This window comes from Denticeps clupeoides, chromosome 1 (genome assembly GCF_900700375.1).
Source record: "Denticeps clupeoides chromosome 1, fDenClu1.1, whole genome shotgun sequence".
Classification (NCBI taxonomy): domain Eukaryota; kingdom Metazoa; phylum Chordata; class Actinopteri; order Clupeiformes; family Denticipitidae; genus Denticeps; species Denticeps clupeoides.
Genome location: NC_041707.1, coordinates 21,995,686 through 22,023,303, shown reverse-complemented (window position 1 = coordinate 22,023,303; position 27,618 = coordinate 21,995,686). Strand labels below are relative to the sequence as shown.

The 27,618-nt window shown below is 41.3% G+C and overlaps 2 protein-coding genes across 16 annotated transcripts in view; one reads left to right on the top strand and one right to left on the bottom strand.

Moving 5' to 3' along the window:
- The first annotated feature begins 635 nt into the window (after positions 1-635).
- dok1b (docking protein 1b) lies at positions 636-27,618 on the top strand. 4 transcript variants are annotated; one of them, XM_028999342.1, is made up of 7 exons: positions 636-941; positions 6,029-6,322; positions 7,152-7,242; positions 7,676-7,848; positions 8,495-9,551; positions 9,734-9,840; positions 26,617-27,618. In XM_028999342.1, exons 1-6 carry the CDS (start codon positions 885-887, stop codon positions 9,811-9,813), a joined length of 1,752 nt encoding a protein of 583 aa, XP_028855175.1. In that variant the 5' UTR covers positions 636-884; the 3' UTR covers positions 9,814-9,840; positions 26,617-27,618. The 4 variants fall into 4 exon arrangements, with proteins under 4 accessions (XP_028855175.1, XP_028855183.1, XP_028855167.1 ...); XM_028999350.1 differs by lacking the exon at positions 26,617-27,618 and adding an exon at positions 10,332-10,345; XM_028999334.1 differs by lacking the exon at positions 26,617-27,618 and having other exon boundaries at positions 9,734-10,230.
- The window catches only part of m1ap (meiosis 1 associated protein), a 43,298-nt gene continuing 27,756 nt past the window's right edge, over positions 12,077-27,618 (bottom strand). For 7 of the 12 annotated variants that reach the window (XM_028999277.1, XM_028999241.1, XM_028999311.1 and 4 more), the window contains 7 exons: positions 22,279-22,461; positions 21,681-21,831; positions 20,271-20,412; positions 18,648-18,848; positions 17,298-17,489; positions 16,932-17,114; positions 12,077-12,396 (listed from right to left, as the gene is read on the bottom strand). In XM_028999277.1, the coding sequence (XP_028855110.1) occupies positions 16,950-17,114; positions 17,298-17,489; positions 18,648-18,848; positions 20,271-20,412; positions 21,681-21,831; positions 22,279-22,461 (1,034 nt within the window). In that variant the 3' untranslated portion in view covers positions 12,077-12,396; positions 16,932-16,949. Of the gene's footprint in view, positions 12,490-16,931; positions 17,115-17,297; positions 17,537-18,647; positions 18,849-20,270; positions 20,413-21,680; positions 21,832-22,278; positions 22,462-27,618 lie in introns of those variants that run through there. The other 5 variants (XM_028999228.1, XM_028999233.1, XM_028999257.1 and 2 more) reach the window with 5 other exon arrangements.

Here is a 27,618-nt window from a genome sequence, read left to right as displayed (position 1 = left end):
TTACCCCAAGAATTTAGACAATAACAGGGCTCACCCCGAATAACAAAAATTGACCATGTCAGTAGCGGGTGTTTCCACCACTTGCTGCAATGACAGCTTGACAGCGACGTCTCATGCTCCTCACTAGCCTCATGATGTTGTTCTGAGGCAATGCGTTCCACTCTTCCACAAGTGCTCCACGCAGATCTGCCAGGTCACGTGCTTCAACTGGTCCCAGGATCCCAATATATACACTGGTAGTGTATGTATTATAGATACACTCATAATCAGTTTATGTTGAATGCTAAATTCCCAGAAACACTCAGATTTTTACTCAATCGTGTTGGAAGGCAAAATTTCCACTATGTCGAAAGTTGTGCCCAAGAATGATAATATTCATTTAAGGTAATAAAAAATGAATCACATAATAGGTAAGTGCGGTAGAAAACGCAAAATATTAAATAAACAAACGTCACCAACAAAAGTGATCTTTTCTTCACAATCAAACATCAGACGCAAATACGCACAGGAAAGCTCGGCGCTTCATTTCGATGCCCGGTTTATTGATTCGTGACGAACTGGGAGGGCGGTGGGCGGCCCTGGCCGGTGCGCGCGCCCGCAGCGCGCCCCCGCCGCCGCCGTTCAGTGCGGAGGGAGGCGCGGCACCGCGAGGACGCGACGTGCGCGCGCAGGCGCTGGGCGGTGGGTAAAGTTGACCCGAAAACGTCGCACGTCGGATCATCTCCCCGTCCGCTCGCCGCCTGCCCGCCTTCCTTCTCTCGGGATTTTTTTTAAACAGATGCCTCCGAGTGGCATCGGCGGAACTCGGTGCAGGGCGTCCAGAGGGTCCAGAATCTCGCTTTTATTCAAAGTGTCGGTGGAGAGTCGCCGCCGAGGAGGCGAGGATGGACTCTCACGTCAAAGAGGGACAGCTTTACGTCCAACATCAGAAATTTGGCAAGGTAATTATTCATGATCGTAGTTTTGCTTGTGGACATTGAATCCTAGATAATAACCTGGAAATCCCTGGAATTCCAGCGCTGACTCGGATTCAGCTACAGAGGACACTTCTGTCCCCCCCACCACCCTCATCTCGCGCACACAAGCGATCATTGTGTCGCCCGATCGCCACCAGCGCTTTTTTTTTATTTTTTTTATTTTTTTATATCCCTACTGAGGTTATACCTCAGCGCACGGACTTTAAATCTGCGCATTTATTTCTGGAGTTCGACTTTAGGGAGTTCGAATGGCGCACACGGCCCCCGCGCAGCTCGGGTCATCTGGTCGGGTTTAGGTCGTGTGGACGTTTCTTGTTAGTTGCCGTTTTCGTGAGGCCGTTCGCTCTTTGACCTCCTGACGCGGAAAATGTGGCTTCACGGGCGAAACCAACACGCCGAAGAACCTTCTAGAACCCTTTTTTACTATTTACGGCAGGGGCGAGTTTGAGAGTTTATTTCTCGTTCCCCGCCAGTTTCCATTCTGCGAGACCATCAGCATTACTATGGCAACGTGAACTTTCCCACATAAGTCCGAGATCGCGTCTGGCGTTGTGGGCAGACTTGTAATGACCACGCATAAAAAAAAAAAAACCCAGTCCAGCAAACCATTCTAAATTCAGTGTTGACTAGTCAGGCCCATCAGCCCGGTTCCAGCCTTCTGCCTTCTACCCAACATCATCTGAATCCAGCATATTGCACATCTCTACAGTGAGCGTAATGAGGAAAATTGGAATTGTTGCGTGACCCTCACATCTTGTTGTTTTGCTACGAGGACTGGGTTACCGCTCCAGAATCACCACATGGGATTGATTTAAAGTCCCCGACAGCTGTCCCAAGTCCAAGTGTGTTTTGGGCTAAAATCAAGGTGCCGTTTGTGAGCAAGTTGCCAGATGCGTGTTGGATTTAGGCTGAGGCCTTGTGCGCACGTGTGTGATCTAGAGCAGCATGGCCATAATTTGTCTGTATGTGTTATGGACACGAGGCCGTAAGCCGAAGCATGCTGTCCATTCAGTTCCAGGTCAGAGTGGGGCTTCGTGACGCAGCAGAAAAGAGCCCACCAAGGTCCGTTCAAGCCCACGGATTTAGTTCCTGCTTCACCACATCTGCACTGCATCCATGCTCGCTCTGCTAGTTTATGCACTGGACTGAGCGTGTGCCGTTTCTGCGGTAAAAACAGGGAAGCATGCTCAGATTTGATTTCTGCAGGAAGTGGCCTGCTCGTTATTAATAGAATGCAAGCGATTGTCTAAGGAAACAGACACAGAAGCTGATGCGAGTTCCCTTTGCCGGCACTTGGGATACACCGATCTCGTTTTAGTGTGTTCAGATGACTTCGGATGTGCATAAGTGTCTCAAGACAGATGGCGGCGTAGTTAAGTACGATATTCGGTGGCGGATTTAGCGTGTAGGTAGACATCGCAGCTCGATCGTGTTTGATGTTTACACTGCAGTCTGCAAGGCCTGCAGATGCACGCAGAAGCTTCAGAATCAGTAGTGGGTTCATCTGAAAGGGACTTTGGTGCTGGGAAGAATTGAATTAGTCAGGAGTCAGTGTCGAGGCCACAAACCAAATAAATGAATGAACACATGTATCTTAAACGTAACAACAACGCACCTACAAACTTTTGCAGGTATTGCATCCATATTCGTTCCATTCACTTTTCAGTATGCGCACAAAAACCGACGCAAAGAACTTCGCACACGGGCCAGGCTGTACGTACGTACATATTTAAAGAAAGTATAACAGCAAGTATATTTCTGTTTTTAGCCTTTTTTTGGCGAGGAGCGGATATTCCTGCGGTACGCCAGTATAATCAAAACCTCTCTCGTTGGTTTAATTTATATCGCATACCGTTTATACCACGCAGCCCCAGTGGAAATTAGGTATCTATTAGTGTATGTATGTGTGTATATATACATGCTTTAACATAAAAATTTGTTTCAGAGTGTCTGACATGATGATTTTATCCTATCTACATACCGCATGGAGAATTATGTTGTAATGTAGTAAATTACTCATGAATGAAATACAACATTTTATTTCTTATTTAACCACAACTCACGAGCGGTTTGTCTCAGTGGGCTTTGACAGGCTCTGCCGTTGACACCCCCACACTTTGACCCTTTCTGCACACAAAGAAAAACCCATGGAGAAAAAAGGGAGAAGCTCCTTCTGCAGTAGGTGTCAGAGAAGGGTTGGTATTAATAGGACTGCTGCACAAAGTTGAACAGCATTTACACGTTTGAGTCGCTGCACGTAATTATTTCAAATTTTCTGAGCCGAGACCAAATGACTTGGGTTGTGTGTTGCAATATGATCTTTTTGGAAGATGAAGAGGGTTTGCCCTCACTTATAACTCACTTTATCGTTTTTATTGATAAAGCGTTGATGCATCATTGTATTAAAATCTGCAAGAATGTAAATGTAAAGTGTAAAGTCTTAATTTTGTTGGCTGTGATAAACATTTTAAAGCTTACTTCAGTTACTTTGCTCTATCATATTTAGGCAGTTCCATTTGCCAGTACTTCCTTATATGTGGTATATTTCACAGATAGTCAGTATTTGCACTTCCATCATGGATGGTGCTGTACTTAGTAGAACAAAAAGTGTGTGAGCCCATATCTGCAGGAAGGTTGGAAGTGTACCATGAATGATCGTCCGAATTCTGGTCAAGTGCGCACTGCTCTGTTGAAAGAGTGGTCACACAGCCTCTTAAGAAAGTGTTTATGTAAAGCCTACTGAAAGTGCTACAAAATGATTTTTCAGGCAGATTTACGCTGTTTGCAAATGTGTGTGTGTGTGTGTGAGCGTAGAACTGAGAACAGCAGGGAAAACTGTTGGTTGATACCGAATTATTCCAAAACATGTTATTTTCCACACCTACATTCCACAGTGGCTCAGAACTGTATTTTATTGAAATTGAATTTCATAGTTAGGAACCCTGCCGAAAGATGGCCTAATTTTATGTAGAGATTGCAACAAATGACTGGCCCAAAATACATCCTAATCTACTGCAGAGTATGTTTCATTTTCCGTAGGCTTTCTATTGATGGCCTATTGACAGTTTTACGGACTTGACCATGCAGGTACTACACAATTGCGTTTTAATACAATTGCAGCCATTAATGAATGATTTCCCATTAGTTCTGAGGTTTTAAAGTTTGTGCACAGATTCAGTTTTCTATCTCTCTTACCTACCATAGGCAGAGGACTGAGGAAGTCGATTGCCTTTCTGTTGGGCCTTTTTGCATAATTTCCATCCTGTGTTACGTGTCTAGTCTTTGCCTTATATGGCGCTGAACTGACAGTGCTGTAGTGTAACGTGAAGATGATTGGCTTTGCCCGTAATATAATTAGCCTGTATTATGGTACTTGAAGACCTTGACCTTAATAAACAGACATTGCATTTTTGAGTGACCTTTTTGTTCCTAATTCAGGCATTTATACAAGTGTGTGTTGAATGTATTTTTGTAAATGTGTTAAATATGTCCAGTTACTAACCGCTTAAGTGGAGCGGTTGAAGTTACCGTTTCCTTTGCATGTGTGTCTGTTCTATATTCATGCATGCCTGTTTGCATACCACACACGTGTCAGCAGGTTAAGTTAAAGAGTTAAAGGCTAGAGCTTGGAATACACACTGGCCTGAGTCGGCGCTGCAGGTGGGAAAGGAAGCCAGGGATGCTGGGTAATCCCACACATTTCCTCTCTGCCCCGGTGACAGTTGCTTTCTAGCTCACAAGCGGCAGTGGAAGAAACGTTTACACCGAAAGAGAGAATCAGCCTGTGTGGGAGAGCAAGTGGATGAGAAAAGCGTGGCTTCGAACCCTCAATTTTATCACTGCAACTCCTTGCCCGGGCTTAAGTGATCAGTGGAAATGTTTAGTCAGTGCCAACCTTGGTTGGTGTGTAACAGTGCAACTTTTCGTTATTCACAGTCATACAATTGTCTGCTAAAAATAGCTCTTTTTTTTTTTATCTAGTTACTCGACATGCTCGGGTTTGGTCTGGTCTGGTCTGTGTTTGGCGGGCCTTTTTAACTACAGCCCATAACAGCACAGCACAGCACAGCACTGCCGGACTGCGTCACTTACGTGGCATTTTTTGAGGCCTCTTAACCCCTTTGCATTTATGAATATGATGTCATGGCACTCGGACCCCAGCGCTGCATAACACAGACCGATCTCAGCAAGCGGACGCCTCTTGATAATGTTTTAATGTGCGATCATAGAAAGAAACGCGAAGCTCCTAAATGGTCGTGGTGCCTGAGGCAGCTCCTCGGCATGTAGCACGGCTGCACGTTTTGCTTGAGAGGAAATAGTGGGGAAAGCCCAAAGAAAGCATTATTAAAGTCAGAATATGAATTGACCAGATCGTTGCATTTCGAGTGGTGTGTGTGACTTGGCGTAACAGACCTTCCCTGATCACGCATACACTCCGTCGCGGTTAAGGGGATTTCCCAGCGGGTGAATTTTGCCACTGTAGGCATTTCTAGCGCTGACTAGATTCATGCAAAAATGTAGCTAATTGCATCAGAAGATGGCATTGGTCTTCAGCTCTCACTGCGGCCCAACACGCTGGCACGTACCGTGGCGTGTTGAGCAGGTGTTGTCTGTTGTTTGCTTTGTTGTTTTTCATCGGTCTGATATTTTCTTCCTTCCCTCTTTTGTCCTTGTGGAGGAAGCACATTGATGCTCACGGCCAGGTTTCCTTTTGCTTATCCAAATGTTTTTACTGTAATTTGGTCTGTACGTTTTATGTCGGTTTTTCAACATAGGGTTTCCCCTTATGTAAAGCAAATGACCTGTATGGTTAAATTCCAGTTTAGCTCGCTGGTATCTTCTATCATCATCCACCACTGCCCATAAATAGCCTAGATTACTGAAATCACGTTTCTATAAATGTTTTACAGAATACAAAATCTTCTATGAAGGCAAAACAAAATACTTTGTGTGTTACTAAATATCACAGCATTTAATTGTCCTTCTTCACAATAATTAACGATGCATTCAAACTGGTCTAATCCCAGCATCCTCCATCTTGTTCTAAACAGAAATGGAAGAAGAACTGGTTTGTGCTCTACCCAGCTAGTCAGAATGGCATTGCCAGGCTGGAGTTCTATGACTGCAGTGGCAACAGCACAGAGAAGCCCAGCACCAAGAAGCTGGACAAGAAGATCATTCGCTTGTCGGAGTGCATCAGCATCCTGCCTGCAGTCACCGAAACCTGCCCCAAAGACAACATGTCCGCCTTCTGCGTCGAAACAAATGACAAGACGCACGTCTTTGCGGCAGAGAAGCACGTCAGCAACGAGTGGGTGGACAAGATGTGTGAAATCGCCTTTCAGGTGAGATGCTGGCCTCTGTTCCTTTGGTTTGAAATATCCCACTAATGTGCATGATAGTCGCCTAAGAAGAACATATTTGTTGCTGACTGGTCATGCTTAACCCTGTGGGTCATGTCCAGACAAATGCATTTTTCCTGTTATTGCGCTGTGATGGCTGTTTTTTTTTTTTTTTTTTTTTTAACTCTCTCTCTCTCCCCCCCAAACATGGATGGTGAAAAAGAAGCGAGGTTTTTAACACGCTTGCGTTTATGTGGGTGCAACTGATTGTTTCAGCTATACTCATCAGTAATGAGTTGCGATTATTAATATTAAGCATTAGTATATAATAACACTGCACCATTTTATATGATCATATCACACACAAATACGGTTTAAACTTTGCCTACTGAAAACCTTCACTTTTCCATTTTGTCCAACTTCCTAGGGTTTTTTTTTTTTTTTAACTTCACATTGGTTTTATTCTATGAGCACCCCACTATCTTAATTCATTGCCACATGTCTCTGTTGTGTTATTATGAAATGTATGTGATCGGATGCATTTCTACAACTACTCAAAAAGTCTTAGACTGTTGGCTGTTACTTCTAGACTAGAAGCATTTTATTACATTTTAAATGCTGTTAGTTGGGTTTCACTTTTAGTCCGTTTCTGTTTCAGTGAAATGAACAATGATGACGTCATGAACTTTTCCTTCTCTATAGTTAGATCTTCTTGACCTCCTTCACCTGGAATTTCCAACAGGAAAAGTGACTTTTATGTTTTGGGCAATTAGGTTTTCTTTTAGTGTGAATTTCATGCTAAGAATATTTCTTTATCTACTGTCTGCTGCAGGGAGGAAGTGCATGTCTCAGTAGTTCTGAATCCAATGTGCTACAGGAGCTTCAGATGGCAGAGAACCTCATTTACTACTCCAGAGATGAAGGTACAAATGAAAACTTAACATCAGCCAGGATAATTAACCAGTTCGAAATGAGCACTGGCAGCCATTGTTTTTGAGGAGTCCATTTATCATGTATTCTATACAAATTCAGTTGTGGGGTAAACTGATTTGGGAAAATAAATTCGACGACATGTCAGTAGGTTGTGGCAGTAGTTGAAAAATCTCCTGTCTGCAGCGATAAAAATCTGAGATCTGCAGCTCTAACATCTGAGGAATTTTCCCCAGATCATTGGACTGGTCTTCAACTCAACAGAAGCATTGATGCAGAGTGTGCTCCTTTTATGGATATGGAGGGTGTGCATACTTGTGTTTTCTTGCAGCTTCCTACTGTTTGTGTGTGGGCGTGTGGTGTTTTATACATCTTGGCATTTAGGTTGTTTAACGTTCTTCCTAATCACTCCTTTGCCTCCCACAGTGAACGAGTTCTGGGTGACTGTTCAGCGGACTGAGGCTTCGGAGCGTTGTGGACTGCTTGGCAGCTACTGCCTTAAGGCAGATAGGGACAGCTTAATCATCAAAGAAGCTAAGAGCAAGAAAGATGTGCTGGTGTGGCCCTACAAGCTTCTGCGACGTTACGGCAGAGACAGAGTGAGTCCAAACCAGAAACATCAGTCCACCTTGAATTCTGTCAATGTTTACATCTGCTGAACTTTAGACTGCACGGGTTACGTAACTCCGCTGAAATGGAGCTTCTGAGTGCACGCCTTGAGCACACTTTAAAGCCAGCGGCATGTGCGCTCATACTTCAGACTCCTGGGTCATCACGTCTTGAGTCCTGAAATGACATGACCCTGTGTGAAGACCTCTAGGTTTGTTGCACATTTGTGCAGAGTGGGTGGATGCATTTGTTTTGGACCCTCAAGCTAAATGTTACATTTGAGGCAGTAGCGCCAGAACCAGTTGTTTCCAACAGCCATGGATACGACAGCCAGCCCTTTCTTTCCCTTTGCTGTCAGCAGACGAGCTAAATGAGCAACGAAGAATCGAGGACTTGTTATAGTGCCTGCAGAATACCGTGTCTGGTTTTGGTTCCCAGTCCTGCTCCCTTGGGTGTCCACTGGCCCAGCATCCCTCTCTATCAAGCCCGTCATTAACTGTATTACTGGGCAACTGTTCAGGACAGCAAATCCTCAGTAGTACGATTAGGAATCAAAGTAATATTTGTACAAAAATCTAAGCCTGTGTTGCATGGTCTAGCAAGTGCAATAAATCTATAAAAAAAATTCTCTCATAGGTAATGTTCTCATTTGAAGCGGGACGGCGCTGTGATTCTGGCCCGGGCAACTTCACTTTTGAGACAAAGCAAGGCAACGAGATCTTTATGATTGTGGAGAACGCCATTCGAGAACAGAAGGCTCAGGCTGAGGAGCGCCACCAGAGTTGCCCTTCGCTTGACTCTGATTGCCCCGCCCTGCAGCAGATCCGTTCTGCAATTGTGGAGGGCAACAGCCGTGATCCTGATGGAGACTCGGGTGGCAGCAAACCTGGCTCAGCTGATGGAGTCTTCAACTGGCGGGAGGGCACTGACGCCAAGAACTTAAAGGGGCGAAGTCTGCCCGAGCCCCCTGCCCCTGTCGGAGGGACCCCTCCTCGATCACCCATGCACCGTGGGACCAAGGGTAGCCCTATTTTAGATGACCAGTCCAACCTTTACTCTGAACCAGCTGATTCCGTTCGCCTTCCTCCAAGCCTTAGTGACTCCTTGTATTCCGATCCTGTGGACAGTATCAAACCCGGCTCCACCCCCATTCCTAACCTTCGCCTGAGACCGCTGGGCGATGAGGGTGGGAGCCGTCAAACTTGCAACAAGCCTGAGCCCTTCTACTCTGACATCTATGACCGTGTGAATGTAGACTTGGCTCAGAGGACTGCTGGCCTGGTTGTGGAAAGGCGACCTGCAGAGGGTGGCCATGCTGAACACATTTACGACGAGCCAGAGGGCCATGGGGGGGCACCTTCCTCTCTTCCCAGTATCACAACCGTCTATGATGAGACACGGCTCGAGAGCCAAACTTGGAGGGCCAGAGGGACCGATGACGCACAGCTCTATAAACCAGACGACTACTCAGCTTCCAGCTTCGTCAAGCCAGCGCAACAGCAGCCCCCACCAACCACTGCCCGACCCAAGGGCCCCAAGCCTCTCACAGCCCCAAAACCCACCAGAGCACCCCGGAAGGAGCCACCACCCTTTCCCCCGGGAAAAGTTGCGTCTAACCTTAACAACAACAACAGCAGCAGCAGAAGCAGCCCCACAAGCTACTCGGGAGGAGGTGGCAGTGGTGGACCTGTCGGTAAGCATGTGGAGCTTTACAGCAAGGAGTCAAAGGCTCCAGCTAACAGCTGGTACCCGATCCCTTCACTGAATTCCCCAGACATCATCTACGACAATCTGGGAAACATTTGAGACTAGTGTGTCACCCAGTGGCAGACTCATCCGGGCCTTTCTGTCCCGTTTCTAATAATCTCTCACCAGTGACCCTCGACTCAAGGTGTGAGAGATCTCCACCGCTGGAGCTGGCATCTCCACGTGGCTTTAGAGGTGGTGGAGTTTGATGTTCAGAGCTGCTGTTGCTGTGTGAGGTAAGGGGTGGAAAAGCTTTGGTGACTTGGCAGATGTTGACAGTGAATGAGAGTGAATACTTTTAACTGGAAAAAAAGTCAGTCTTGCACTTCAGTCTTGCACCTTACATCTGTCACTGTGCTTGAAGGGACCAAATCTAAATTATTTTACTAACAGATGTTGTTTCTTCGACAATCTCAACATGGATAACTTTTTATGGATGAATGGAACAGCAAAATCACTACACGGAACTTGACCTGTGATGTGCTGTAAAAAAATATTTTTTTAAAGCACAGAGCTATAGTTAACCCATGTATTTTAGTGTATGTGTGTTTTATATGGAAAAACAGCTGTGCTGTTAAATGTTCTATGTTTAACAATAATAAAAAAAGTCATTTTGGCATTGTGAAGGCATTTCCAATCCAATTTATTTTGGTCCCAATGCTGTTGGCCACAGAGGCCATGAAATCTCCTGAATACTTTCTCCCTCTCTCTCATCTTCAATCGCCAGGGTCTCAAGTCCCCATTATTCGGTTGTCCTGAGTGACTGTCAAAGTTGCCAGTGCAACAAAAGTGTGGCCATGCCGGTTGGTGAATATTAACCAGCTCTTTAAAAAGGAGCCTTTTCTGAATGCCTGAAAAGTTGCCTAAATTCATCTAATGTCTGTCTGCCTCTGTTTTAAGGTACTGGCTGTTTCTCTGTTTTCTTCTCTCTCTCTCTTTTTTTTTTTCTTCCTTCCCACTTACCCTCTCTTTCCTCTTCCTCAGTCTTTTCTTCACTCTGTCTAGAGTTTTTTTTTCTTTTTTCTTTTTAAAGGCAACCTGGATGCCCTGCCAAAGGCCTGATCTATTTATCACATTGTCCCTTTGCTTTCAATCATGCTTTTTAGTCTGTTCCTTCATTTAAAAAAATGTCAGACAAAACGGTGAACATTTCAAAGACATTTGTGTGTAGAGATAGCCCAAGGTCTAAATGGATACTACACTTTCATTGTGTCAGCATTTCTAGCGGCTGGATTCTTCCTCTTAGGATTTTCCAAAGCAAAGTGTAGCTGTATAGTGTCAGCAGTTTCAGGTAGGATAGCCCATCACTGATGCCTGAGAAAGAGTAATAGTGTATATTTTTTTAGAATCACAAAAAATATCCTGCCTTATCCATGCACACAAAAATAGTTTTGCATTCGCTGTGTATTACAATGTGTAATAATCAAGAATCTTCTGAGATATAGCAATCACCACTTGACATATTAGCCTACTAAAGGTCAGTGTGTGATGATGAGGAAGTTTCACACTTCTCCTCTCTCGATTTGACCTTTAAACCAACTGTTATTAATGTCTGTGTGTGAAGTCTAGACTTGCTTTATTAATCTGGTTGCACAGCAGACACTTTTTTTTTTTTTTTTTTGTCGCTCAGGTGACACTTTATATGCTTCCTTATTCCAGTACTGGCCTTATGCTTTAGGCCAATACTGGAATATACTTAAGTTATATTTAAGACTTCTTCATTCTACCACACCTTTAAATGGCATACTTGTCACGTTGTCTAAAGTTTCGGTTTTGGCACTCTGGGCTTGTAAAGACCATAAAAAGAGCCTCAGTGGTCTTGCATGCTGTCCTATTCTGTGACTTTTTCTGCTTCCTCTTTTCTGGAACGTTCCGTTTTATTGCACCGTCATAGTTGGACAGCTTTGTTTACAGCCAAACTAGAGTCTTGTAAATGGCCAAACTTTACAATCTAATTTATTAGCTCTTATTAGCTGCAGCAGTGGACATCATGTATATGCTGCTTCTGTATATCCTGCTTTTGTCTGAATGCATTTTTTTTTTAAATCGCATTAAAACTAAATTCAGCATTTTGTTTCATGTACATGGTCTTCTTTTATCCAACAGTTTCATGCTTCTGTATACCAAAATGGTATCCATCCAAAGTTGTCCATATTGCTCAATTTCTAATCTGTACTTAGCAGGTCTTGCTAACTAACAGACTTGTGAAAATCATTAGGCAGATATTTTTGGGATGTTTGTGGATTGTTGGGGTGTCTGGAATGTGGTGAACTAGCGCAGCTGTGCTTCCATTTTTGAATCAGTATCTCGCTCTCCAGAATTCCACAATTTCCTTTTGATTAATTAAAGTTTGACCCTCTTTGCTCTGTTTTGTATACTTTCAGTGATTTTTTTCACAGCCCTGTGAGTCATTCTGGCACTACTGAATAATGGCCTTTGAGGTAGAAAAACATATTTCTATGGAAATTCGTATACAGTGCAACACATTTAAATAATTTTATTTTAAAAGATTATTGAACACCACTGATTCTCCACTACAACAGGAACAGGCCTTTCTTACAGGCCATTAAAATATGTTAATAATAAGGTTAACATCTAAAGGTGCATTTAAAAAAACAGAACAGACAACAGTAAAAAGTTAATAGGAATTAATACTGTGAACCTCACAAAAGCAACAGTAACAGGGGTTTTGATCAACTCCTCCACATCTCCCAGAGAAAAAGAAGGCGGCAGGAAACGTCTGCACATCTGGTCCCCCAGTGGAATGACCGCCCGGGTCCACTTTCCTGGCTCTGTGGATGGTTTAAATAGATCCAATAGCACTCCTTGCACTCCTAGTTCCTCTAAATAACACAGTTGACTGTTCTTGTATTTGGAACATTGATCTAAAATCAAGGTTGAAACACAAAAAACATGAAATCCAAATTTGTTGAAGGAAAATACATAAATATAGAACCACAATTTGACCCATACTAAGCAAGAATTCGCCTTACCTCATTGTAAAACTAGACATGTGGGGTTTAATAAAATCATCTAAGTGCAAAATGATTATGGAGGGCATGCAACGATCTTGCTAAAAGGGAAAAAAACCACACACACACACACACACACTCCTCACTCCTCCCAATTAAAACAACACAGTTGAAACCAAAAGTTTACATACACTGTATAAAAATACATATAACTTATTTTTTTCTTACTGTCTGATATTAAATCATACAAAACCCTTTCAGTTTTATGCCCGTTCAGATTACCAAAATAATTTCTATTTGCTAAATGTCCAGATAATGTGTGAGAGAATTTTTTAGAGATTTTTTTTATTACTTTCTTCAAAGTCAAAAGTTTACATACATTTGCTTAGTATTTGGTAGAATTGCCTTTAAACTGAATGACGCAAAACACTTTGGGTATCCTTCCACAAGCTTCTCACAATAGTTTAATGGAATTTTGGCCTGTTCCTCCTGACAGAACTTGTGTACTTGATCTTGCTCTGACATGCCTTTTCAGCTCTGACCACAAATTTTCATTGGGATATAGATCAGGGCTTTGTGATGGGCACTCCAAAACATTGACTTTGTTGTCCTTAAGCCACTTTGTAACCAATTTTGCTGTATGCTTAGGGTCATTGTCTATTTGGAAGACCCATTTGTCCTTTAACTTCCTGGAGATGCTGCTTCAATATTTCAGCATACTGTTCTTCCTTCATGATGCTATCTATTTTGTGATGTGTACCAGTCCCTCCTGCAGCAAAATACCCCCACAACATGATGCTGCCACCTCCGTACTTCACAGTTGGCTTGAAGGCTTCCCCCTTTTTCCTCCAAATATGACGATGGTCATTATGGCCAAACAGTTCAATTTTTGTTTCATCAGATCACAGGACATTAGGGTCTTTGTCCCTGTGTGTATTTGCAAAGTGTAATCTGACTTTTAAATGTCGCTTTTGGAGTAATGGCTTTTTCCTTGCTGAGTAGCGAGGAGGACTCATTTCACTGTGGATAGTGATACACTCTTACCAGCTTCAGCCTGCATCTTCACAAGGTCTTTTGCTTTTGTTATGGGATTAATATGCACATTCCGCACCAGAACACATTCATCTCTTGGACTCAGGACCTGTCTCCTTCCAGAGCGGTATGATCGCTGGACATTCCCATTTTGTTTATACTGCCGTATATTTTTTTGAACAGATGAACATCTGGAAATAGCTCCCAAGGATGAACCAGTCTTGTGGATGTCCACAATTCTCTTCCTAATGTCTTGGCTGATTTCTTTAGACTTTCCAATGGTGTCACAAAAGGAAGCAGTGTGTTGAGGTGTGCCTTTAAATGCATCCACAGGTGTGGCTTCAATCAATTCAAGTGGTGTCAGTTAACCTATCACACGCTTGCAAAGCCATGACATCATCAGCTGGACTTTCCCAATAGTTTAAAGGCATAGTAACCTTAGTTTATGTAAACTTTTGACTTTGAAGAAAGTAATAAAAAATCTAAAAAAAATTCTCACACATTATTTTGACATTTAGCAAATAAAAAATATTTTGGAAATCCAAATGGGTCTAAAACTAAAAGTTTTTTTTATGATTTAATATTAGACAGTAAGTGTATGTAAACTTTTGGTTTCAACTGTATGTGTGTTTGTGGGTGGGTGTTAGAAATGCTTTTAACATGGCGGTGTAGGCAGCGGATGGTGGGTGGAATGGCGGAACTGCTAATTAGTTTTTGGTTTGAGCCCTGAGGAAAGAAGAACCCTTTCAGCAACATCACAGTGACTTCAGAATAGCAGGCCGACTCACCCTTGACACCCCCACTCACTGCAGTACCATCCGCCTCCATAGTGGGGATGAATGGATGTCTCTCTCTACTTTCCCTCTCTTTCTCCTTCTCTACGCTATGCCACCCTGAGCACACTGTAGGCTTTTGAGCACCAGTCAAGGGTTTATTAGGAATAAATAGGACCGAATTCTTCAGTTCTCTCACCCTTCCTTTCGCACTGTCCTCCTCAAACATCATTTAATTTTTGCTTTAGTTTTTATTTATTTATTTATTTATTTATTTATTTGTTTGTTTGTTTTACTCACTACCTATTTTTGTGAGGCCTACCCCATTTCTTCTCCTTCTGGGCAGTGTGTGACAGTAGGACCAGGGAGCGCTGGTTCTAATGTTTGTTTAATGTGCTTTCAGGGATTCAGTAGGTTTAAGGAAGCCAAGTTTAAGACTTTAAGTATTTCAAGTCCTGTTTTAAGGCAACTTTCATGAAATTTAAGAACCTTCATTAGGGTAATCAACTACATTTTTCCAAGGACCAGAGATAATCATGACAGACACTGTGAGGGCCAGATGCTGTTCAAAAATACAGTATTAGTTTTATTAGTATACATAATTAAATACATAATTAGTATTATCTTAAGTAATATGTTATTATTTGATGTATAAATTTTCCTTTGTGAATGTTACAGACTCATATTACCTGTAGTGCAGCAAGCCACTAGGTGGTGACTGCGATATTTTCAGGGCTGCACGGAGGAAGTCATATTTTGATTACTGATACCATTTATCATATTGTGATATTGATATTAATAAAAATATTTAGTAAATCTTTACATGACTGCAAATGTTATTTTCCCAACACTGCAGCTTAATAAAATGAAAATCAATACGATTTTTTTCAAAAACAGGTACAAGATGTACTACATATAGTAGTATATAGGAACTGCTGGATATAAATGGGACATTTTATGGTTTTAGGTGCTGATACAAGTTTGTATTTGTTGCATTTTTAACTACAACCTCTTCACCTTCGCCTGACTTAATATCCATTCACACCTGGGCTGTTGTTGTGATGTCTCACATATGACTTGTATGATTTACGGAGTCCTTTAAGAAAGATGCAGTGTTGTACAGGGTTAGTGTGGCTTTGAATGGGAAATGAAAACTGAATATGAAGTGTGGTGAGGAGTTCAATAAAACCCTGTGAAAAGTAATAAGCCCCGCTGCTATTATAACTACTCTGTATTTATTTATTTGGCTCACCACTTGCCATGTAAAAACAGCCCGAGACTTGTATATGCAGTCACAATCACCTGATGACTGTGGCTGACATTTGCAAATCAAATTAACATTATCAAAAAATGTTTCCGAAACAAATTTACAAGCGATATACAGTACAGGCCAAAACACAGTCAATGTGCTTTATTTATTTTCATGACCATTTACATTGGTAGATTCTCACTGAATGCATCAAAACTATGAATGAACACATGTGGAGTTATATACTTAACAAAAAGTGGAGACCTGGCCTCCACAGTCACCGGACCTGAACCCAATCGAGATGGTTTGGGGTGAGCTGGACCGCAGAGTGAAGGAAAAGGGGCCAACAAGTGCTAAACACCTCTGGGAACTCCTTCAAGACTGTTGGAAAACCATTTCAGGTGACGACCTCTTGAAGCTCATCGAGAGAATGCCAAGCGTGAGCAAAGCAGTAATCAGAGCAAAGGGCGGCTATTTTGAAGAAACTAGAATATAAAACATGTTTTCAGTTATTTCACCTTTTTCCGGTGAGTACATAACTCCACATGTGTTCATTTGAAGTTTTGATGCCTTCAGTGAGAATCTACCAATGTACATGGTCATGAAAATAAAGAAAACGCAACCTTTGGACTGTACTGTAGAAATATAGAAATGGTCTGTACAACCATTCATTTACTGTGCAAAATTAATTTCCAGCTCTGTCCTGCATTTCCCGACACACAAATCTGAAATTATTTAGAGGTTACCAGTCAATACATTTATTGCGTCTGCAGTATTTTTAAGACATTTAAGGATTACCGGTCATTTTTAATGATTATTTAAGGCCTTAATTTTCAAAAATCCAATTTAAGACCTTTTAAGGACCTGCAGATACCCTGGGTTTAGACTGTTAATTGCTCATTCCTGCTGTGTGTGAGTAGGGGAATGAAGCTCTGACTCTTCTACATTTATTTTTGGTCTTGGTGAAAAAATCTGTATGCCACCATAATGTGATTAAAATTGGACAAATGTCCTGTTTTGTTTATAAAGTTACTAATGTCTTTTTGGATAGCCTGACATCTTGTTGGATGGACAAGTATGATGTTCCTAAACCTCTCACGCTTTTCCTGGAACAGCCCCTTAGCTGTCCCACAATTAAAAAAAAAATAAAAAAAAAAAAAAATATATATATATATATATATATATATATATGTGTGTGTGTGTGTGTGTGTGTGTGTGTGTGTCCCTTGATATACAGTGTATATGCTGCTTGTATGCATGTTATTCCTACAGTTGTATAATGTAGTTCAATTGTTTTTTACCTAGCTGGTCAGTACATATCATAGTCTCATCAGCAGTTCATCACCCTCCTCACGGCAGAGGGAGGGGGCACAGGGTGCAGTGCAGCTCAGGGTCAGAGCTGGGCGTGTAACCTTTGAAGGAGGGCCTGTCAGCAGTGGTGCCACAGTTGCCTTTGCTCGCCCAGTGGCCTGCTGACCATGAGGCTGCAGTGTAAGAATAGAGAGAGTGAGAAGACTGAATAGCTAAAAGCTTATAATGACCATATATTAAGTTAATTGAATATAAGACATTAACCTACTAGAATTAAAAGTCTGTATCGTACATTGCATCATACATTAATATGTAAATTGCTAATGAGATGCAGCTCTAACTGTCTCTCAACTGACCTGCCGTGGCATGGGGCCCTCTGTTGGCCATGGTGGGTCTCTACGTTGGCCCAGGGCAGGCCTGAGTCCCAAGCCTCTGTAATGGTGACCGAATCGAGGGGTGAGCCCTCGCTGTCTCAGGTATGGGTACAGGTTGCCAACAAGGCAGAGGGGGTTAAACACTGGGTCCTCCTCCAGCTGCATCAGTAAACTCTGTGCAGGGGAATGGTGTGTGTCTACGCTATGAAACTGTTAACAACCTCAGAATAAAAAAAAAAAAATGTATGTGCTGTCACAAGTTTCTGCAAGTAATTCCACTAGAGCCAGACAGGGAACTTATGTCATGGTTCTCTCCATTTAAATTCCCTTAACAAATGCAGCCACTCGCCCAAATTCACCATAAGCAAGAAAACACGCAAATCGTGGATCTCAGGTCCTTGCATTTCTTTTTTTTAATTTTTTTTGTCTCTTTTTACATCCAAAACACCTACCTGAGAATCACAGTCAAATAAAAAGATCAGCACCAGTTTAATGTTTCATTTCAGAATGGTTGTGTTTCAGAATGTATGTGTTCAATCCTTAGAAGTATATATTGACTTCAGAGCAAAACTGTACAAAATAATAAAAAAAATGACTGTGGTATAAACTTTTCACACACCCTCATCTTTATCAAGTGTGTCAGGATAAGCAGCCCCCAGAGAGGAAATGGAAATGTGCAAGTTTAGGAAGTTCCCCATTTTTTACATCATCTCTGGTGTTCGGCCTGGCAGAAAAGCTGAGTCACAAAATGTTACTGCAGAGGGAGCACCGAGATGTAAATACCACTACTGACATTGTTGCGTTCGCATTGTCAAACTGCAACCAAGCAGCTCGTGTGGTTAACTGTTTTTAATTAACAGTGGCGGCAGTCATCTGAACGTGGACGTCAAGGCACAGAAAGAGAGACAATGTGGGGATTGATTCACAAATGCAAATACTGACTTATGTTCAGGGTCAGAGTCAAGTCCAATTTGGCACATGAGTGTGTGCATATGAGTCAGAGAGAGAAAATGGGGGAAATACTATACAGTATCACACAATGACTGAGGTTTGTGTGTATGAGTGAAAGAAAGTTAAGAGGGGAAATAGTTATCAAAGATGTTTAATCTTTTCAGTGAATTGCCTAGCAGGTAAGGAAGCGGCCCCGTAATCAGAAGGTTGCAGCGGCCAAGTTGCCACTGAGGTGGCACTGAGCAAAGCGCCGTCCCCAAACACTGCTCCCCGGTTATGGTTAAAAGCAGAGGACTAATTTCATTGGGTCACAGTGTGCTGTGCTGCAGTATTTCACAATGACAATGACTTCACTTCAGTGAGCTCTGAAAGTCTCCTCACCTCCACAGTCATGAGGGTGCTGAGTGAAGGGTCTTGACTGAAGTCAGACATGCTGGAGGGCAGCAACAGCTCCCGGGTGACCACTGGCTTGAGCAAAAGGATGGGAAGGGTGGCGGAGGGCTGGAGGACGTAGTGAGATGATATCGCAGGGCCTGGGAACGACGAAGCCTCTGAGCGAGCCAGCAGGAACCACTGGCGTGCCTGAAAATCACACTCACTTCAGACATAGGCAATAGGCAATGCTCACATTCAACCGTCTCAGGTTAGGCAGAAAAAAATTCCACGTGGTTCACACACTTATTATTAAGCTCTTAACTCCTAATTTTTGGAATTAAAAAATATTTTTGCATTTTACCTCAGGAGCAACTTTGAGATTGCTTCATCTAGAAAAGTATTTAAGATAGGTCCTTCAAATGTTCAAGAGATAAAACCTGGCATTAGTACTCTGAGAATTTACTTTTACACGTGTTCTATTGGATTATCATAGAATTCTGAGGGCTTGAATTTGCTCGAAGAGGAATGCATAATGGAAGGACTGTGGATAGTTCAATTTCAAAGATTGATAATACACATACGCATGCTGACTAAATAAACACTGAGGTCACAGGAGTGATACAACAGATTGATAAATCATAATAATCAATTGTACTAGACTGTCAAAGACATTTTATCATGGATAATTATTGACTGAAGCATGCATTTCTGTCTTCAAAATGATGGTACACAGAAATGTAACAGTTTATAACAAGATTCACTTTTGTTCATTCAGATTCAACCATATCACAATTATTTTGCAAAAATGAGGCAGAACACAAGCCACAAATTTTGGATATGTTAAAAACAGTCAACTAATCTTTCAAAAAAGATGGATGTTGTCACTTATTGGCAGACCAATCATCAGTTTCAGACTGTAAAGTACACCACATGTTTGGGAAGGTGTATTTGCAATATCAAATTGCAATATATACAGTCCTTCAATTATGCCGCCACAGAGCCGAATATGTGGAATTTCAAGCAAATTCAAGCTCATAGAATTCCATGATAAACCAAAAGCACATGTGTAAAAATCTACAAGTACTGGTGCCATATTTTAACTTTTGAAAATTTGAAGAACCAATATTTTCTAGACACAGCAAACTGAGAACTTAGGAAGATTTGTTTCTGCTAAATCTGATATGGTTGAGTGGAAACATTCGGACACTTGACATAGAATGACCCAAAAACGACAGTTTTGTCACTTTTTAAAAAAGTAATGCCGACAGCTTCTATTATTTAAAAAGAGACTTCCTCTGCATGCAACTAAACATGGTGATTTTTTTTGCACAGTTAAATCACATTGCAGATCATTAATCACTGAGGTTGATTATTGCTCACATCAAAATCAGCTAAATAGACTGAAAGACTGAAAATTCAAATGCCAAGGATTGATTTCTATGACAGAAATTAATATACATTACAAATTCTGTTTCACAAAACTACACAAAATGGTGGTGGTCTGATAAATTTCACATCCAAGCAATTCAGATTTGATTTGTTCAAATCCCATATTAAACAAGATATATGCCAATCCCTCATAAAGAAAGAAATTTTACATAAATCAAAATAACAAAATAAGTAAGGCACCCTGAGAGTGTGGCAGAGGGCTTGGAAGAGCTGCTGGTTGCTCTCAATGTCGTCCCAGTCCAGCTGCCAGCTTACAGTAGGTCTGATGAGCAGAGGCAGCCCGTACAACACTGACTCACACACTCCCTCTGCCTGCAGGCTCCTGCAATGCATGGAGACACGCACACAGGTACACAAAAACAAATTCAAATTCCAAACCAGAGGTTGACATTTATGAAATACTAATTGAATTATTGTAGTGTTCACCAAACTCCAGACTTGTTCCATTTGTGTACACGACACTTCAGTGAGGTGTAGTGATATAAAAGTTGCTGATGATCACCAAATGTGAAAATATGGATTCAATTGACTTTATAAACATAGAAATTGTGTACTTACTAAAACTCTTACTTATAAAACACATTAAACCGATTGCTATTGCCATGTAAATCCTTTATTAAAAGGTAAAACTGACTACAGTGGTTAAGAACTGAATGTAGGTATAGATCCATACAGTTTCTTTAAATACATTCAAACAGCATTCAATTAAACGTGACACATGGGCCCATAAGGCAGTTTCGAACCTGGCCACAATAACAAGATAACTCTGAGTGTGCTCATTACCTAAGTCCAAAAATTCCCAGCAGCTACAGGTGATCTGACACATATGCAAAACATATGCAAAGACACAAGCAGCAAGATGATCTATGAGGAAACTGCCACACACAAACACACACAGTTCTCTGTTCAGCCTCATCTACTTTCTGTTTCCAGAAGTACAGAGCAACTCTGTTGAGAAGCCTTACTACTTTGCATATTCTTCCCTGCACTCTTGTTCCCTTGATTAGGCCTGTACACTCACATGCCCTCTTTACCTTCCTCTACTTTGAATCGGTTTTTCTCTCACGCTCTCTTCCTCTTCTTGTTTGTTCTGAAGTCATGGTGAAGATTATGGAATGAAGGACTGGTCTATTAGCCCATTAGCCTGTAATCATAGCCCTGAAACTGAGATGACTGCTCTTAAGCAAATCAGTTTCTATAATTAGTGCAGCAAGCACAGACCTGTTGTGAAATCCACACTGGTCCTCCCTGGATGAGACTGGCCACCCAGACATAAGATGCAGTCATGAATAGATGCTGTTGTTGAAGCAATTTACATCTTCTATAAGCCCTTACTGTATTCTCTGATTGATGTGGACAATGGCTCCTTTTTGTGTTCACACGCACTCTCAAGTGATATTGCATGGTGTTGTGTATGAAGTGACTTACTTTTTGTGTAAGGAATTCACAGCCTGAGTGCTTTCATGAAATGTTGTTTGTCAAATACAGAACACATTTTGGTTGCTCTGTTGTGGATATGTAAGGAATGCCATGAATGAAGTCATGCTAAATGTCATTTGTTCTGGCAAACAAGCTTCAGCACACCCTTACTTGATAACTCTGAGTCTCAGTGGTTGGGGATTCTGAGACTTGCTAGGAGGCAGGAAGTCTTGCACGCTCTCAGTTTTTGCCCCAATTCCTGGTGGCCCAGACACAAGGGCGGGACTCAAAAGTCTTTCCTGTATATCACACTTCAGACAAACTGTAGGGGGCAGCAAACACAAATGTAAGTAGTAGTATTTGTAAGCCCTGCTTGGTTTTGGTAAATTATGTACAATACTTCATTGTACAACTAAACATGGAAAGGCAATGGTAATGTATTTCCACAACAACTACACCCTATCAATGTTTGGGAATCACTTTCTCAAAATGGCTTAACATAGAGCATTTAGTATTTAACGTACTGTATATTTTAATGTATTATATATTTTGGATCCATTATCAGAGAGACAAATTGCTGTTCTTGTACAAACAGAAAATACTCTGGAAAAAAGTTGGGCTAGTGTAAGATAAGAATCAAACTTCACAAATATATAATTGTCTGGTGAGATATAGATTGATTGATAGATTGCTTGAGATATAGATATAGATTAATTATTTTATTGTAAGCTCGTATCAACAAGTGAAACAGGGTGGGGGTTGTAGGTACCATTGTTGTTCTTGCTGTTTGAAGAGGAAGACTCATTGGCCCCCAGCAATGGGGGTAAAAGAAGGTAAAGGTGTTCTCGATCTCCCGCCTGGTCATGTAGCCACGCTTTCAGAACACTCTCCACGGCAACAACACTGCTGTCTATAACCTGCAGATCCACCTCTACACCCAGCATTAGATTTTCTATTAAACAGAGAGACAGGAAAACATAATAAATCTGAATTATTATCAAAATTTCTTATTTTTAAAATCTGTAAGTGTGTGAAAGAGCCCAGGAGTGGGAAATATTGCCACCAGGGCAAAAGCTGCTTTGGAGAGCCTCAAGCGTTCAACTTTTTACCTTTGTTTGATATTTCTTTTAATTACTGGGTTGGTAATAAGTGTGTAGTTATTACTCATAGCCCAGTGTCTTTAGTTTTTTTTTATAATGTAAAAAATACAAGACACATAAATAAGTTTGTCCAATTACCACTAGAGGGCATCAGAGTCAGTGGAACTGAAAAAAAAGTTCCTAGACTATCTGAATGTGTATATGGCATACTGTATTTTAGATTTATAAGGTTTAGTTCTTTCAAAAGCTTTTAGATCACCGAAAACCTTAAACTTATGCAGATTTATAGGCATGTATATTTGCTACCATCAAATATGTAGTTTCACCTCAACAAACTGTAAATTTCCCACTTGTGGGACTAATAAAGGGTCTTCTTTTAACTATCAAATAACTGTTCTGTACAGTTTCAATTTCCATTAGCTGGAAGTATTTGAATATTATCTGTTTGGTGTCCAAATGATTGTCTTAAATCAGTCTTCTCCTCTTTATAAACCAAGCAGGCTTAATAATATCATATCATGTTAACTACCAATACTTGACCTCCCTCCAGCACCAAACAGGACACATCAAAGTGGGTATATGATCATGTCCATATTCTGCAGCATCTTATCTTTTCCTTTTAGCCGTTTTTTTGGAACAAACCACTACACCCACAAGGAAAACTGTGGCCAAAGGCTGTCTGTGTTGCTCCATTGCTGAACTGTTTCTCTTCAGGGGCATGACAGGAAATCATCTAAAAAGGAATGTATTTGCAAACTAGACCTTGAAACATACCCAGTCTTTCAAAATATGTTCCCTGGGGTGTTACTGGTTAGATGTAAGCATTTCAGATGTGAGACTTATCACAGTATTCCAAAAACCTGGAATGGTTAGAATGAACTGCTGCAATGTCCTTTAGATCAATATAAAAAAAGAGAAACCTTTTACAGTGTTTATCTTTTGGGGGATAAAAACATTTTTTACATTTTGTGGACAAGTTTCATACTGTTCCTCATTTAATGCTATGATAGGCCTGACCAGAAAGCCAGAAGGAACACTGAGAAGCCCTCAAGATTAAGTATCAAGTCTGCTGACAGAGGGATCACTCTCAGCAAAACCTGTGAATTATTCATGCTCTTTTATGGGTCCTGATGCTATCTAATAGGGAGAGACTGGGACAGGTTCAATCTTTTTTTTCCCCACTCACGAGTGAGATACGGGGATGCAGGCACGCAGAGGAAGGAAAACAAGAAAAGCAACAAACACCAGAAATCGATCTTAATCAGGTCAGAAGTACTCTGGGGATTTTGGTGATGGAATATTATGGAAAGGAAGCAAGAGACGTGGCTCCGGCACAATGGGATTTCAGCAAAGGAGTTTTCCGATAATTGCTTTCTGCAAATATTTAAAGGCAAAAGCCAGGTTATTCTGTTTAACATATAAGAAAATATCACTGACTGATTAGCATTTATGAATTTCCAAACAACTACTGAACTGAAGCTCCCACTTCCAAGAAACTGACAGGAATTTGAAGATCTTTTATTTTTTTAACCCAGTTGAGACTTTGTATTATTGTCTGATTTGGAGTATGAATTCTACCTAACTGAAACATGATGTGGGCTCAGTGAACTGTTAGCTGTGTGAACTGACCGTTTCCATGCTGAACTACTACATTCTCAACTTCCATATTGTATATCAGCAGAAGTAAGTACACATTCATGCACCAACAGCTTCTTATCGTTGTTAGTTCTCAGAACATGAACATGAAACTATGTAACTGTAAGTAAGGTATTATTTGCAGTAAAAAGATATGATTGATATAAAACACAGTAGCAGGTTTAAATGATTCGTAAGACTATAAAATAATCATACAATTTGAAAAACATAGTATATAGCTTTTAATCATGATATGATATAAAGACACTCAAAATCTACTCTTCGCTTTACTGATCTGTATGTGCAAAGAAATCAGCGGCCATGTTATTTTTATTTTGTCAGTACTTCCATTAATGCTATTTTACATTATCTCTTCTCATCTTTTCAAATCAGCTATCATTGCAAAACAATGCAGGAAGCATTATGCAGTCTCTCCAAATTAGCAAAAGGGCACTTAGTGCTTTTAGTGAGGCACTCCAGAATTCAGGATATGGCTTATTGAGTCTCTCAGCACATTAGCACAGTTTATGGGATATGCTAAATATGAGATAAGCTTAGTCCATTTGTATTCAGTTACAACAAGAATAACAGTTGCATTTTCCACGTTTTGACACCTCACACCTATTCGACAAAATGTTCAAGAAACCGAACCTTAACCACAAAACCCTCACCATAACTCCTCATAACAAGTAATCTGAAGTAAAAAAAAGGCTTGGTATAGCTAATTCAACAAGGGTATAACCAGTGAAGAGAAGACTGGTGATGGTGGAGGAAGAAGGTATGCACAGACTGTCAACTAAGATGAAAAAAAAAAAAAAAGTCACCATTTTTTTTTTGCTTTATGAATAATCCAGAGTACTTTGACGGTTTGGGAAAGAAAATCATGTCATTTTTCGACCTTTATCAAAAAGAGATTAGCATGTGATGTAATGCATACTTATGTCAAGCCCCTGAGTTTAGTCCCAAGCTCATTCAACAGAAAAAAGTTTCACTGAGAACAGAGGGGAGAGAGATAAGTTCTTTATTTGCCTTTTTGAGGGATTCACTTCACAAGGAAAATCCTTCTATTTGAGGAAGTCATAAATCCTGCAAACAGCATAATCAGGACCTAAATCCTCGCAAGAAAATCCACACAGTGTGAGTGTGATGCTCGTAGATTTTAAACAAGCCACCATTGTCTATCTGCACCTACTGTTTCAATATCTCGCTCTGGTGTGCATCAATCATCTCTTATTTTTCAAAGAGCTACTGTATCTTTCTGACTACATCGCAGAGAGGGTCGGAAAGAGAGAGAATCAGAACAGCCCGAGCAATAACACTATATGGAAGAGGCCTTGCATGTTCTAGTGTGTTAGCCTGCGGTTAGCCAGATTCTGCATGTCTGCTAATAGCTACTTATTAGAAACAAAATGTTTTCTCTACATGCATACATGAACTACACAAATTTTCCAAAAATTGCATTGCAGCCAGAAAACTTTTAAAGATATGACTGGACTGGTTTCAGTGAGTGACTGGCATGGTGATCTGCAGCTGAGTCACGACAGTAGCTGGCATGGCCATTTCCATGCATTCCTCTTCGAGTTTGCTTTAATCTCACCCTCAAGATTCATAGGGTTTATGAATACACTAAAACCTGAGTCACTCTTCCCTCTGAGCTTCTTACGCCTATGATGGTTCATGTTCTGGTGATCTGTCACAGAGCCTGATAAAAGGATTTTTATTGTGTCGTTTTTTTGCATATGCTATCCACCTTCAGGGTTCGGATTATATACACAGTGCTGCCAGGTTTCGTGTTGCTTTATTTCACAGCAGCAGTGCTCCAGGTACACCAGGTGTTCTTTTCTCCTCAAGTTCCTTGATGTTCTCTCCATGTTCTCCATTTTTCTGTCTGACTTTAACTGCTAATATTATACCTTTTAAAATAAATCTGAGCTAATCCTTCCTTCTTTGTGCCCAGGAGGGCAATTTGGGTAATTAATTGTGGGGGTTATTTAATTAGTGTAATCCTGCGCTATCCGTCATTGTAAAAAGTCTTAACACATCCAGTGCTGACCATCCAACAGCCTGACATCATGGCTAAAGCTCTAGAACAGCCCCAACTCATATTGTTGTGACCTATTTCAAACTGAGCATTTTCATTATTAATCAATTTTCTTTTGTTGGGATTATGTCTGAAGACAGATGAATGGACGTTTGTTTTAATCTATTTCATTTCCCTTTAAAGTCTCCTCTGACAATCTGACAAAAGGAGAAAAAAAAACACAATAAATGTGCTTAACTTCATCTGTGCAAAAACCACGAGACAAGATGAACCACGTTTAATATGTATGCCTGAGATAAAAGTGTGTATTTTTGTTGGGTCTGGATTTCAGGAAAGGCATGGGAGAGGCGGTGCGGACCTGGGATGACCCTGGTGCCTGTGGTGGAGAACTAGACGAGCCTGGCTGTATGATGGATGCTCCATGGTGTCTCATAAACTGGGAGGCCAGGTGTTGCTGGAACAGCAAGGGACAGAATGGAAAGACAGACAGGTGCTATCAGTCTCCTGCGTGCTCTCTCTCCATCCAAGACCGTTTTAAAAGGGGGACGCTTGCCAGGACTGGGAAGTAAAAAAAAAAAAAATCTTACAGTTTTAGCATTCACAGTTTTGGCCTTGTGTTTAGTCTATAGTCATTTTTATTTTTGTTTGCCTGACTATGGTGACGCTAAGACGTGCTTTGCCATTATGCGATTTTGCTCTGGTCTGGGCATGTGTGCAACAGGTGGCAGATGGGGCACAAGGATGAATGTACACATATATTCATGCACATGCATGTACACCACATTTTAGTTACCAAGACCTGCATTTCCACCAGGTCTGTACGAGAGCCGGTCGCGATGTATTTAGAATTACCGATCTAAGCAGTGCCAACTCTCTCTCTCTATCTCTCACCCCCTCTCTAACGCCTGGTGATATATAGTCCATTACCACTTCTGCTGGACTGGGCTCTCGGCATCCACTCTCTGCTCTTGGCCTGCCAGACATTAACAATGCTCCAACGTGCTGCACCGGCTATCCAGACCCCTATCACCATGGAAACCCCAACAGGGTGTTACAAAAGGAGAGGGGGAAATTAGCCACCCGACACTCGCAACTCTTCAGCACCGGAGAAAATTTGGAATCCATGAACTTGACGATCATGAATTTGTGTGAAATTCAGCCCTGCTAATTTGTTTCAGGAATTAGTTTTCTAATTCCTCATGAAATCTAGAAATCTGATCAAATGAGATCAGATTGAAAAGGTGAAGCTGATTCACATCTAAAGAAAGAATATTAGCACTACAGAATGAGTAAACCTTGAACTCATCCAGGACGGAGCCCTGTCATGGTCAGG